Source organism: Dromiciops gliroides, chromosome 3 (genome assembly GCF_019393635.1).
Source record: "Dromiciops gliroides isolate mDroGli1 chromosome 3, mDroGli1.pri, whole genome shotgun sequence".
Lineage (NCBI taxonomy): Eukaryota > Metazoa > Chordata > Mammalia > Microbiotheria > Microbiotheriidae > Dromiciops > Dromiciops gliroides.
In genome coordinates this window covers 6,978,975-6,993,852 of record NC_057863.1, presented here as the reverse complement: position 1 = coordinate 6,993,852, position 14,878 = coordinate 6,978,975, and the positions used below count along the sequence as shown (strand labels likewise).

The 14,878-nt window shown below is 43.6% G+C and overlaps 1 protein-coding gene across 3 annotated transcripts in view; it reads left to right on the top strand.

The window, feature by feature from the left end:
• LOC122748694 (interleukin 1 receptor accessory protein) overlaps positions 1-14,878 on the top strand; it is a 154,957-nt gene that overhangs the window by 102,290 nt on the left and 37,789 nt on the right. For all 3 annotated transcript variants that reach the window (XM_043994551.1, XM_043994553.1, XM_043994552.1), the window contains exons 4-5: positions 1,380-1,566; positions 14,226-14,391. In XM_043994551.1, the coding sequence (XP_043850486.1) occupies positions 1,380-1,566; positions 14,226-14,391 (353 nt within the window). The remainder of the gene's footprint in view (positions 1-1,379; positions 1,567-14,225; positions 14,392-14,878) is intronic.

Sequence of the window (14,878 nt, the reverse complement as noted above, 5' to 3'; positions counted from 1 at the left end):
GAGTGCAAACTCTGGTATCAGCTCTTACTAACTGTGTGATGATGGACAAATTATTTAATGTCTCTGATTCTAATTGTCCTTTTCTTTGAAATGGGAAGGGAGGGAAGGTGGGAGAGAGAGAAGGAGGAAAGGAGGGAAGGAGGAAAGAAGGAAGTGCCAAGCACTTTGCTAATGTCACATTTTAAAGTCGCAACAAATATCTTAATTGATCCTCACAGCAACCTGGGAGGTGAGTGTTGTTATTATCCCCATTTTACAGATGAGGAAACTGAGGGAGAGGTTAAGTGAGTTGCTCAATGTCACACACCCACTAAGTGTCTGAACCTTAATTTCACCTCAGGTCTTCCTTATTCCAGGCCCAGCTCTCTAGCTTCTGTGCCATCTAACTGCCCAGATGCCTAGCTGCATCTAAAAACATAGCTAACTGATTGATCAGGCAAATGGTAGTTGATGGTATTAATTGCAGGAAGCCAAATTTTATTTCCTTCCTTCCATCCTTCCTTCCTTCCATCCTTCCTCCCTCCCTTTCTCCCTTTCATCCTCCCTCCCTCCCTTCTTTCCTCCCTCCCTCCCATCCTCCCATCCTCCCTTCCTTCCTTCCTTCCTTCCTTCCTTCCTTCCTTCCTTCCTTCCTTCCTTCCTTCCTTCCTTCCTTCCTTCCTCCTTCCCTCCCTCCCACCCTTCCTCCCTTCCTTCCTTCTTTCCTTCCTTCCTTCCTTCCTCACTACTTGCCTGTTTAGTAGCCTTCCACCAACCCTCAAGAAAAAATCAGGGAGGCCCTTTGCAGGAGGGGTACTGACAAGCTAAAGGTCACCCAGGGAAGCATCACCTGGATGGTGAAAGACTTGGCAGTCCGGGTCCATGAGGGTCAGCTGTCAGAAGAGCAGCTTTTAACCTGGAGCAAAATGCTCAGTGGGAAGACTGTTTCTATCTTGAATGACTTGAAGGGCTGTCCAGTGAAATATGGCATCAGCATGTTCTGCTTGGTCCCCAAAGGCTTAACTCAGAGAAATGCAGGGATATTTGAAAAGGGGACTCTTTAGGGTAGCATGAGGGAAAACAACAACTTAGTAATAGCCTGAGCTGTCCAAATGTGTGTGGACAGCCTAAGTCGTTAGTGAGCTCCCACTTCCTTGGGGGCTTCAAGCAAAGACTCAATGAACATTTGCCTTTGGCAATTGCTCTTTGCCTAAAACCTTAGGAAGTGCTCTCGAACTCTTTTGAGGGTCTTTCTATCTCAGATATTGAGGAAAGTGTCTTGGTGCATGATTCCCCTGCCGCTCGCTGTTGTGGCATCTACCAGTTGGGAGCGACCCTAGCCTTGGCCGCCATCCAGGCTAACCTACCGATTGCCTCCCTTCCTTTTCTCTCTTCTTCAGAAACACCACGTACTGCAGCAAAGTCGCCTTCCCTCTAGAAGTCATACAGAAAAACAGCTGTTTTAAATCAGCAATGAAGGTGCCCACGGAATATATATATCTGGAACATACTATGGAAATTGTAAAGTGTCCAAACATAGAGGGATTTTTTCCTTCCAGTGTTAAGCCAAAGGTCGACTGGTACATGGTAAGCAAACCAATGGGCTTTTTCTGCCTTTTCCAAACAGCACCATGGTGTGCCTGTGGCCTGTGAGTGTCAGTCAGTTGACAAGCAAACAATGAATGCTTCCTTGGGACCAGGCACAGGGAATGATGGATGTAATACACTCTGAGTGTTTAAAATGACCTATATGCCTGAATGCATATCACAGAGGAAGTGTGCTGTGGTGGGTAGAGAACTGGCCCTAAAGTTAGGAAGACCTGAGTTCAAATCCCGACTCAGGTAGTTCATAGCTTAAGGACCCTAGACAAGTTGCTCATCCTATCTCAGTCTTTCTATTCTTAGTAAAATGTGGAGTCCAAGAGCACCCTTCTGCCTCCCAGGATTGTGAGACTCCAATGAGGGGATACAAACAAAATGGGGCAGAAATCTTCTCCCTTAGGGAGAAGAAGATGAGGAGAATTCATAGTTGTTGTTGTTTTTCATATATTGAGTGGGCAACAGTCAATGGCTGGACAAATGGACTTCTGGACTTTTCTCAGGGAGACCTGCATTTGACCTGTAGCTTTGTGGCCTCAGGGAAGTCCTTTAGCCCCTTCAAGCCTCAGGCAGCTCTCCTAATTTGCAGACAATAGGTTTTGATACACCCTGGTGGAGGGTATTCCCAAACTGGCAATACCATAGGTTCTTGACCTGTTGGCATAATCAATGAAATATTTTGCCCGCAATGGGAAGTCATTTCTACTGCCACACAAAGTGAAGCTTAGTAAGGGATTTATCTCATGGATTTTAGGCTAAAGTTAGAGGGAGGGGCCCTGTAGTTAAACTAGGCCTATTCCTTCATTTAAAAGAACAAAAAAAAAGTCCCAATAACATGTTGATGCTTTTATTTTTATATAACTTTTATTCATTTTAGAAAAGATCTTTAAAAGAAGGTTTTTTTAAAATAGATAAAACTAACCTCATCAAGTGTACATTTATTAAGCACCTACTATGTGCCAGGTGTTGTGCTAACACACATAGCAACCATATGTAACTGTATGCACTGTGCCATATCTATGATCTCCCAGACCACCTTGTAACAGAAAGAGAGAGGGAGGGTCATTGTTCTCCACTCTTCTCTGGGGCCACTTTCCCATTTGTAACTAGTCAGGGTTCAGTTTTATGATTCTCTAAGTTATACTGTTGTCATTGTGTATATATTGTTTTTCTGGCTCTGCTTACCTTAGTCTCCATCCTATAGTTTTTTCCCAGCATTCTCTGAATTCTTCATATTTTGTGTTTTCTATGCCGCATTAATGTTCCATTTATATTTGTGTGCCAGTTACAGACTCCTTCAATTTTACATCCAAACAAATTGAAGAAAAGGAGGGAGGGAGGGAGGAAGGAAGGGAAGGAGGGAGTGAGGGAAAGAAAAGGATAAATACAAGTTTTTATTAAGTACCTGTCATGTGCCAGACACAGTTATAAAGGTTTTTACAAAGAGCACCTTTGATCCTCAGAACAATCCTGGGTGGGAGGTGCTAATATTGTTACTATTTTACAGTTGAACAAACTGAGGCATGTTGGTTAAGGCCCCTGCCCAGAGTCACACAACTAGGAAGTATTGATAAGGCCATATTTGAACTCGGCTCTTCTTGACTGGAGGCCCGGCCCTCTTTCCACTGTGGACATGACTTCTGAACCACGCTAGGTCACTAGAGCAGATGCTAGAATAAACCTCACATAGCAGGTGCCGATGTTCTGTGTTCATTCATTCTCACCTTCGGTGTCTTCTGCTTTTCTCTTTGGGGTGCCCTGTGTATCCAATATGGTGCAAGATTTATCCTATAAGCTAACAATTGAGGAACTCAATGAAGACTCTTTGCATCTTCAGTGCAAACTATTTTCAGTACACCACAGGGAGGGAGACCTGAATCCCAACAGCTAAAGGTTGTGCATTTCCTCAGAGATAATTACTTGGGCAAGCACCATAAGAATAGGTTTCCAATTAATTGACCAAAGCGATGCCCAGAATTGAGTAAAGATGAGCGCAAAATATGTCATCACAAACTCAGTGAATAGCACTTAAATTCTGAGTGATAGAGGCTCTGTCATGCACCCTGGAGGAAAAAAAGATAAAAGGAAAACCAAGTGGCTACAGGAGGCTCACTTCCCAGGGTGATGGTTAATTTCCTTTGTCCAACTGGCATGGGACAATGGCTTGGCTGTTTGCAGGCTCATGATGACCTGCTCTCCTCCTTAGAACTAACTTTCTTATTCATGAATCCCCAAATTGGCAAATGGAATTATGTGATTTAGCCATTAACCAAAATGGGTGGTAAAGGACCAGAATGACCCAAGGGAAAACTGTCTTCCTGTAGAGAAAAGTGCACTGCATTTGAAGTCATGGCTCTGACATCTACTAATTATAGGACTTTGTTCCTTGTCTCACAGCTTTAGTTTTGTCCCCTGATGAAGAGGGAGGTGAACTAGCTGATTTCCAAAGTCCATTCTAGCTTAAAGCACTATGATTCTACAGTCTAGCCCATATGGGAGCCCCCTAAATTCTGGCCTTCCTAAGGAGATGGACACACTATAGAGAATCATAGTAGTTTTCCACCCAGGCTGGGTGTGAGATAGTTTTGCTGCCAAAAGACCTGCCTAACTAAGTTCAGAAAGGCTCACCACCAAGGTGGCTACAGACTGAAGAAATTTTCAACCACACTCACTTTTCTCTTTCCTTCTTTCCCTTCCTTCCTTCCTTCCTTCCTTCCTTCCTTCCTTCCTTCCTTCCTTCCTTCCTTCCTTCCTTCCTTCCTTCCTTCCTTCCTTCCTTCCTTCCTTCCTTCCTTCCTTCCTTCCTTCCTTCCTTCCTTCCTTCCTTCCTTCCTTCCTTCCTTCCTTCCTTCCTTCCTTTCTTTCTTTCTTTCTTTCTTCAGGGCAATGAAGGTTAAATGACTTGCCCAGAGTAACACAGCTAGTTAGTGTCAAGTGTCTGAGTCCACATTTGAACTCAGGTCTCCTGACTCCAAGGCCGGTGCTTAATCCACTGCACCACCCAACTGACCCCACACACTCACTTTTAAGGGCAACTAGGTGGTCCCACATAGAGTGTGCTGCATTTGAGTTAGAAAGATCTGGGTTTTAATTCTTCCTCACACTCTTACTGACTCTTACTGCCTCAATTTTTTTCTCATCTGTAGAGTGGGACTAATAATAGCACCTACTTCCCAGGAATACTGTAAGGATCTAATGAGATGTTATACATAAAAAAAATTCAGAAAAATTAAAGCACTATATATAATGATTATTGTTTGCTATTATTAAGGTTCATTTACTGTGTTACTGAGGAGTTTCTGGTCCCCATTTATGAGTTGACCACACTGACAAAATCATGGATCCTTGAATGACTACAGCTATAAGTACTGTGTCATAAGACATGTCTATACTGCTCAAAAAATCCTGGTTTTGGTCTCACTTCCTGAGCATTTGAAATGCCTAATGGTAATATTAATTTTTTGCCCTTCCCTCTTCCATTGTCATTCAAAAAGTGGCTTATTTGGGTGGCTTAAATATATTGTAAGATCATGGTGGCTGCTTCACTGTTCTCCACAATCAATTAGAATGAAACAAAAAGCCCAGTGGAAATCAATTTGCAGAAGGCAGGTCATCCTCTTGCCTGGTCTGGCCATTAAAATGGTATATTACCTCTGCCTGAAACATGTGCAGTGAAATTAATCTGACTGGAGGGTGCAGTCTTCAGAATCCCCTCCTGGAAAATGGGGACAGCTTTGCCTTTTATGACAATCAGCAAGCCATCAGGATGGCACTTGGCTGAGAAGGCACTCGACTTTGACCCCTTTTATGGGCAGTGCATATGTTCTTGGGAAATGGGGACAATTTATTACAAGGTCTGTGGGAAAGATTTTCTTTCTTTTTTTAACTCTTCGTTTCCATTTTGTTCTCTCAGCTTTGTGATAGAGGTTCACTGTTCCTCTCATCTCACTATGTCCTCTCGATCTAGACAATTTATCTACTGCTCTGCAAGCCAGGATAGTAGAATTTTATGGTGAACTTCAGGATTCTCTTTGGGGTTCCAGTCATTGGTGAGGATATGATTAATCAGAACAGTGGAAAAGAAGCCTTATAGGAATGTCTCCTCCCTCCCTAGCACCAGTGCTGTCCTCAGGAAGGTCCTTGTACAAGAACCCTGCTAGGGGGCACAGCAGCCCTCAGTGTCAGGCCCTGTTGGCTAGGCTAGCCCAACGAGGCAAAGACCATCACAGAATACTTCAGCTTAACTTGAGCATCCTCATCTGGCTTCTGGTCAGTGATTAGAAAACCATGAACATCCAAATGAGGGGATTTTATGCTACTGACATTTAAGCAAAAACAAAAACCAGAAACAAATACTTAGAAATGATCCCTTGAAAAGAATGTCACCACGAAGAGTGGTAATTGTGCAGAATCCACAAAAAACATGGCAGACAAAGTGATGCCAAGAGAAAAAAACAGATATATATGTATATTATATAGACTCACACATACATAAATACATAAATATTAATATATAAATATATGAGTTTATGAATACATAGAGAGAGAGAAAGATAGACACAGACTTTGATTGTAGAGTTTTTTTAAGACCATAGGAAAAGGCAACAAAGCTCAGGACAAATATGTTATAAGGATGATAATGGTAAAAAGAAAATAATAATTAGGGCATCCATAATTAGAAATCCGTAGAGTTGTAAGTTGAGCAACAAGGTGGTGTAGAGGACAGAGGTCCCGACGAAGTCAGGAAGACTCATCTTAATAAGTACAAATCTAGCATCAGACAACTAGCTGGGTGATTCTGGGCAAGTCACTTAATGTTGTCTGCTTCAGTTTCTTCATCTGTAAAAATGAATTGGAAAAGTGAATGGCAAACCACTCCATTATCTTTGCCAATAAAACATCACATGGGGTCATGAAGAGTCAGACATAACTGAAAGATCTGAACAATAACAAGAATGAGGAGGACCTGAGCAAGAATTCCTTTTACAGTATCCCATCCAGCCTCTAATTGAAGAAACCATTCAGGGGGAGGGAGCCTACCCCCCACATCCTGAGGCACTTCCACTTCTGGCCAGCTCTGATTGTCAGGAAATGTTTGCTTACATTGGCCCTAAATTTGCCTCAATCTCTTCAACTTCACCCTTTCTCTGCCTTCTGGAGCTAAGTAGAGCAAGGTTAATTGCTCTTTCTTATTGCAGCCTTTCCACTACTTGAGCCTGATGCTCTAACCTTGTCCCACACCCCTAGTCTTGTTTTCTCTAAGATGAATATTCGCATCCTCTAAGGGAATGATCTTTAGCCCCTCCCTCATCCTGCCTCTCCACCTTATCAAGGCTTTTCCTAAAAAGTGCTCCCAGAAGTGAGCCTGGTCTCCCAGATGTGTTACTGTCTCCTTCCTACCTCAGAAGCTTCTACCCATTTAAGTGGACTGTTTGCTTTCATTAGCTCTCCTGACTAACATATGATGCCTTGAATTCATACTGAGCTTTTCATCCACTAAAAGCCCCCAAATCTATTTTTTTTTTCTGTCAAGTTGATGTACGGTCACAATTCTACCATCTTGTATGTGTCAAAATGGTTTTGTGAAGCTAAATATTTGTAAGACTTTTCCTTTATCCTTATTAAATTTCATCTTATCACCTTTAGTCCCTCCAACTAGCCTGTCAAGATTATCCTTCCTTTTGGCTAACTAAAGATAAATTACAAAAAAAGGCAGAGTGATGCAAGCTGTCAGTGGCAATCATTCTCTTAGGTGGTTTGCCTAAATGCTTTCAGGAAATGCACTTTGTAGAATGTTTGTTGGGAAGTATTATGTCAAAAGAAAATGTATCAAAAATTAAAAGAAAAGGTAGGGAGGCTGGTAGGAAAGAAAACAGGCTGGAGGTCCCTAGGGGTGCCAATGGCCAATCTCAGCAACATTTGGGGGATGGTTGCGCAAATTGTCTTTTCCTTCCCAATTCTTGGGGCCAGCCCTTCCTGATGATCCTTGGCCCATTTCTCCCAATCTCTTCTCAGCCTCACCTCAGCATCTGACTTCTGTTCCATTCATTTTTTTTTCCTCCTTCCATTTTTTCTTCTTCTGAATTACAAAGTGAACTCCTGCAATGTTTTTTTTTCTTTTCTCCTACTAGACACTGTGCTATGTTGCCATGGAAACTATTGTGCCCTAGAAAAATGAGCCGAACAACTTAAATTCCAGGTAGAATCCAGCTTGTGGGATGAGGGGCTGTGACCCCTGCTTGTGGAACAAGGTTAGACAACCAGCAGGAAGGTCACCTGGGTCCTATGTGCCACATAATAAGGCAGATTAGAGGGCTAATCTCTGAATTCTCTCTCTTGGATTACCTGCTTATGGTTTGTTCCCCTAATGACAGTGATTTTGCTATGGGGGGCTCCTTGGGATTTTGAAATCAATAAACTATCACTTGGAAATGTTGATGAACTCTGACCCTCTCTGAAGTTCTAATCAATCAATAAATGAAAAATGAATCAATCTAGAATTGAATAAATGTCAAATCAGTGATTAAACACTTATCATGAGCCAAACACTATACTTAGTTCTATGGACACCAATACAAAACCAAAGCTAAGAGACCTTGTCTTCAAGGAGAGTATTTTCTGTATTAACATTTGGGCTAGGGCTCAGCTGGATGGCGCAGTGGATGGAGTGCCGACCCTGGATGCAGGAGGGCCTGAGTTTTTATCCGGCCTCGGACCCTTGACACTTTCTGGCTGTGTGACCCTAGGCAAGTCAGTTGACCCTCATTGCCCCACCAAAAAATAAAAATAAAATAAAATGTAAATTAAAAAAAAAAAAACATTTGGGCTATACAGACTGGGAAGAAACAAGCCTTACTCTGAAGGTTCCCATATACTAACAGGGACATAATTACCTGTATAAGCAAATATATCTGTGTCCCCATTAGTGTGAAGAATGCTTCTCATGAAGTGGTGGCATGTAGTTAAATGTGTACCTTTTCACATTTGTTGGAAATATGCAGTGGGAATTCAAATAATGCAACCACTTTTTGGGGATTATCATTTGCACAAAATAGGACACAGCTCTACAGGGCCTGAACCTAGCAAGGAATTGGTGGTTTTCTCTTTTTTTTTTTTTTTTTTTGGTGTGTGTGTGAGGCAATTGGAGTTAAGTGACTTGCCCAGGGTCACACAGCCAGTATGTGTTAAGTGTCTGAGGCCGGATTTGAACTCAAGTCCTCCTGAATCCAGGGCTGGTTCTTTATCCATTGCGCCACCTAGCTGCCCCTTGGTGGTGTACTCTTGAGAGACGTGCCAGTGTTCCTACCCTAGGACTACAAGGAGAGCTAGAAGGGACCTTGAAGACCAGACATTCTAATCCCCTCATTTTACACATAAGGGAACTGATTCCAGAGGGGGTCAATGGATTTGCCCCAAGGCATTTATGTCCTGCTAGTTTAGGTGGTTCTGGTGACAGATTGGAGTGGATAAGTCCTGCCCACTGCCAGCTTGGCTACAAGGTGAGGAATGTTTCAATCTCAACAGTGCATGAAGACTGCAACCATAGAGGAGTTCCATACTGTGTTTAACGGAGGCAGCTCCCACCATGAGGAAGGCACGGAGGCCTGAAGAATGGTGGCACTGAAGCTTGAAATCCACCTAATTTATTCAAAGGAATAACCAGCTGAGTTGTCAGGGAAACCTTTTTGAAAGAACACAGAAGAGATCATGGGCACCTCCCTTTGTAGGGTCACGGGCTTGACAGCCCTGCTAGAGATTGAGTGCAGAACCCAAACATTGGTGAGCATGGCAAGGCAGATGCCTGGCATTTTGTCCTCCAAGTAGCATTTTCTTTATCTCCATTATTCCCTAGAAGAAAACCTCCTGGGCTGCCAGAGCCATACAACACAGGGTTGTTACAATCGGATTGATTTCAACAAGCGTTTAGTGGTTACCTCTTAAAGGCCAAGCACTGAGAAAGGCCCTGGGGACAGAGTGAAAAGGACAGTGAGCTTGCCCTTAAGGGGCTTACAGTCCACTGATAGGGTGAGAGATCATACTTCAGAAAACAAACAAATTATCTTCGAAGTAACCATGAAGTAATATGAACATATAGGAAGAACCCAGACCCCTGGGGTAGTGGGCATCCAAAAGGGCCTCTGGCAGGAGCTCTCCACTGAGGCAAGTCTGTGATGTTATGAAATCGAGGGGAGAAAGGAAGGCCCATTAGGCATGGGGCTCAGCCTGTGCAATGGCAAAGACACAGAAGAGCTAATGATATAGACAGGAAACATCCAGGAGGTCCCTTTACTGGGCACAGGGAGGGCACAGTGAGTGCTCCAAGATCCAGGTGGCACTAACATTATTGATCACTGAGCTTGGAGTCATGAAGATGAATTCAAGTTCAAATTCAGACTCAGGAACTTAACAACTTTGTGGTCCTTGAGGAAGTTAATTGCTTTCTGTTGCCTCAGATTTCTCATCTATCAAGTGGGGATCATAAGAGCACCTACCTTCTAGGGTTGTTGTGAGGATCCAGTGAGATACTATTTTCAAAGCTTTCTCGGTGAACCTTCAAGTGCAATATCTATGTTCAATAGTAGTATTATCCCACCCTTTTCACTTGTCTCTTAGCTACCACCTTGAGATCATCATCTCGCAGACCTCAAGCTGGGAGGGACTTTACTAGGGTTATAGTTCAAGCCCCTCATTTAAGAGGAAACCAAGTCTTAGAGAGATCAAATCACTTGCCCAAAGTCCTAAATGAATTCAATTTGAATGAAAGGATTTGGACTTTGGACCTGGATCCAGAGGCAGGCATCTCGTTATTATACTCTCCAAGATGCTTAGACTAGACCCTCATCCACGCTAGCTCAGACTTTTACAGTGGTCTCTTACAACTGAACTTCCTACCTTCCATTTCTCCCAACTCCAATCCATCTTCCACAGAGAAACCAAAGTGATTATCCTCAAGCACAACAGATGGCCTTGACAATGCCCTTCTCATTGGTCCCCTATTGTCTCTAGGACTGAGTATAAACGTTACTAACTTCATAGCCTGACCCCATCTTGTCTTTCCACTTTTACCATATATTATCCCTTTCCTACAGTCAATAATGCAGGCCAATTGATAGTCTTTCTGATCCTCACACACTATAACTCTGTCTTCCATTTTTGTGCAATTATACACAAGCTTGGAATGCCTTACCTCTCATCTCTTCCCCAGAGAATCTCTCACTTCCTTTAAGACTCAGCTCATGTACTATCGGGGTCCTCACAACTGCTAGTCCCCTCCCTCCTTAACCACCTTCTAGATAATTACCATATTTTGCATATGTATATGCACATTATATATGCATATACACATATATATAAATACATGGAGAGAAGGGGGAGAGAGAAAGGGAGAGAGAGATGGGAAGTGACATGGTCATGTTCCTGCTTTAGAAAAACCACTGTGTCAGATGTGAGGAGGATTGGTTGGAATTTGAAGAGACATGGGACAGGAAAACCAATTAATAGACTGTTGTAACAGTTTACATGGGAGAAGAGGAGGGATTGAGCTAGTGTTGGCCACATAAGTGAAAAAGAGAGAATGGCTATGACAGCTGCTTTGGTTGTTATTGCTACCATCACTGATAACCTTAGATTGAGCTGCTTTTCCACAATCACCTTGCTTCTAAAGCTAAAGATTAGACCTGGACAAGAAGCTTGGTTGCACAATGAATGGAGTTTTGGGCCCAGAATCAGGAAGACCTGAGTTCAAATTTGTTCTCAGACACTTCCTAGCTGTGTGACTTCAGACAAGTCATTTAACTCTCAGTTTGCCTCAGTTTCTTCATCTGTAAAATGAGATGAAGAAGGAAATGGCAAAATACTTCAATATCTTTGACAAGATATTGGGTCACAGAGAGTCAGATAGGATTGAAATGACTGAGCAGCAAGAAGCTAGAAAATGCATGGAATCCAAATACAAAGCTAAGTTCTAGCTCTGGAATGTAACTAGCAGGATATAAGTTTCTTAAGGGGCAAGGAGTGTCTCCCTTTTTTCTTTGCATCTTCAGCTTCTTGTATAATGCCTGAAACACAGGCCCTTTTTGGTTTGTTGACTGATTGGGTAGCAAGATCTCCAGTATATCTATCTGATTTCTTTGGGTCTCCTTTTCTTGGTTTATAAAATGGGAGACACTAACACCTTATCTATCTCCCTGTAGGACAGAGCTATGAGACCAAATTATTAATGTCTGGAAAGTGGCTTTGAGATGTATGTATATGAAAAGGTTCTCATGAAATTCTCTGTCCCATAGAATGTCCCCTCAGGAAGGGACCTGACAGATCCTTGAGTCTTGCCCTTTCCTCTTACTGGAGAGGAAACTGAGGCCGTGAAGAGGAAAGGGACGTCCCCGAGGCCCCACAGCTGGTCCACGGCAGCTGGGATGTGGCCTGGGATGTCCAGGTCGGGTGTTCTTTCTCCCACTTGATGGTGCTTGCCTCCAAGGTGGTCACAGACAAGGTGACATTTACAATCAGTTGACTTCAAAGTGAGTTTGACAGAAACAGAATCCTAATCCCAATTCCACACTCATTCTGATACAGGGACCTTGGATCTAGGGTGTTTACTATATTCTACTGGGCATGGCACAGACCAGAGATGAAAGAAGTGCCAGGAGGAATTTCCTATCTTATGTATTTGTCATAAAAAGATTATCGAGCTCTAATTCTGTCTGGTGTGAGGGCTTAGTCATGAAAACATTCCATGTGGTGACAGGGCTATCATCCAGTTGCTGAATTTTTCATGATACATTGTGTTCTCATCAGAGGTTGGGGTTGTGGATTTGAAGCTGGGAGGGACCTTAGAGATAACCTAGTCCCAGCTCCTTATTTTACAATTGGGGAAACTGAGGCCCAGAGAAGTTAAACAACTCCCCCAACATCACACAAGCAGTAAGTGGCCATAGAAATGGTTGTGAAAGACATGCCAGAGCAGATAGTTCCTACTTCCTGAAATGTTTCTCCATTTTTTTTTTGCCTCAAAATCATCAAAGTTTTTTTTTGAGAAATGGCAGCCAAGGTTTCTATATGAGCAGAGGAAACCCAGCACAAGACCTTGTTCACATGGAGACTTTTCCTTTCTCAGCTTTGAGTGAATTTCTTTTTCACCTAAGCCTACCCCTTCCTTATACAGAAAAGGAACCTGAGGCCTAGAGAGGAAATGTCAGTTGTCCAGTGTGTCGTCTGGAATTTACAAGGCCCTAGGTCTAAAGCTGCCCGACCATTCTCTTTTACAGATGAGTAAACTGAGGCCCCGGAAAGTGAATTGGCTTGCCTCGAGTTACACAGAGAGTAGAAGTCAGGATTCAGATCTGGCTGCCACGACTCCCAGTCCAGTGTCCCCTCAGACATTCTAGTTTACAGATAAAGAAACTGAAGCTTACGGAAGCCACTTGACTTTATCCAAGCTCACAGAGTCAGCGAGTGGGTGTGGATCTTGGTATTAGAGCATGAGCCTTCTGCATTCCAGGGAGGAACTTCAGGGTGGCCAAAGACTGGCTGCCTCCAGACAGGAGGAGTCTTGGTGGCCTACTTTCTTCAGATGTTACTTCAAAACTTGACATTGCTCCTATGTGGACCACAGACTCTGGCAATGAGTGTCCAGGAATGGCAGCAGGAAATCAGTGTGTTCCTAGAGTTACTGGGCCTGGCTGATTGAGGGAGGCAGGAGGGCATCCCCATTCGAGGCTTAGTCTGTCAAAGAGTACTCTGGGCCACCTATCTTCTGGCCTTTGTAAAGAATTAATTGTTATTTGAGGTTTTTATAACCCCATCTTTTGGCTAGAATTTTTTAAAAAAACCTTGGTGCAAGCACTGGCCTCTGAGGATCCTCAAACAGCACAGTGCTCCACCCACTGGTTGTAGTCATTGCCGTGGCTCTGGCACCTCACGTTATCACTGCTCGCCGCATGGGCCTGGCAAAATTATAACGATTGGAAGCCTAGTGAGGGCAGTCATGTGACTGTTAGAGCGGCCAGCCAATTGGCTGGGGGCTGTGTGTGGTCAGCCTGGAGTCTGCTGGGAAGGAGGGAGGACATTGGCCATTCTAGCTTGAAGCTGGAAGGGGACAGGCCACTGCTGTGTGTTCTCAGCTGATTCCTGGGCGGTGGTGTTGTTCAGGTGGTATAATTTCCCTTTCCCTAGTTTATTTCCTTTCCCTTGATCTTACTGATCCTGTTTGTGTTTTTTTGAAGTTCGTTCTTGTTAAATAAATCCTGCTCTGTTTTGAGGGAGGCTGTCTGTCTCCTTCCTTGCCCCAATATTGCGGCGAGCCACCTAGCTAACACTCCCCAATTAAAAATTGGTCCCCACACCTTCTAGAAGCTGTGTCATACACCTGGAGGAGGCCCTGGAAACTGCTTAGACAAACATTCCCCCCCAACCTCCTATGCGTCTTCTGATGTGTGTGTGTGTGTGTGTGTGTGTGTGTGTGTGTGAATGTGTGTGTTAAATTATTGTGTGTACAGGTATGTGTGTGAATGATTGTATGGGGGGATGCATACTGTGACTGTGTGTGTTCATGTGTGTATGTGTATGCTTTTTTTTTTTTTAAACCAAGGCCCAAGATACTAAACATGGTTTTGTCTTTGTTTTTGTTTTTCCCTGACTTGTTCTAGAACTGCATCAAAGTGAACAACTTTAATAAAGTTGAAGTGAATGGCACGGAGATCATCTTCACCTATGTCCTCCAAGCCAATGCGGCCTTCTACACATGCGTTGTGACTTATCCAGAGAATGGGCGCACCTTTAACCTTACCCGAACCGTGGAGGTAAAGGTGGTAGGTAAGGAGAGGTCATAACCACCAAAACCACGGCTCCTTCTTCCCCCGTGGCTTTTAGGTTTAAGTCATGACCAGAGTGAGGGAAAAGCAACTGAGCATCTTGGGAAAGCTGTGGCTGGGGAGCCAGGAGAGCTTTGGGGAAAGGGAATGTGGGTGAATCTGAAGGGAAAACAGGGTTGTGAGTCCTGTCTGACCCTGGGCTGAGGTGAGAAGACAACCCCAAGCAAACAAGACAGTCTGAACAAAGCAGACAGCAGCAGGGAGAGGCAGGGAACAGGCAGAAAGTCCTTCGGCCCCACTGGATCCATCCGCCTTTACTTTTGGTCCATGTCTGCAATTGAAGCATTTGTAAGTGAAACTGAAATCTACCTGTTTCGGATGGCCTGGTAGTGGAGTGGGAGAATGCAGACTTGACTGACTTGGTTGGACCTCAAACTTAGACCAAGAATAAAGCCTCATTTGAGTGTTCTGTCTGGTTATCAGAGTTC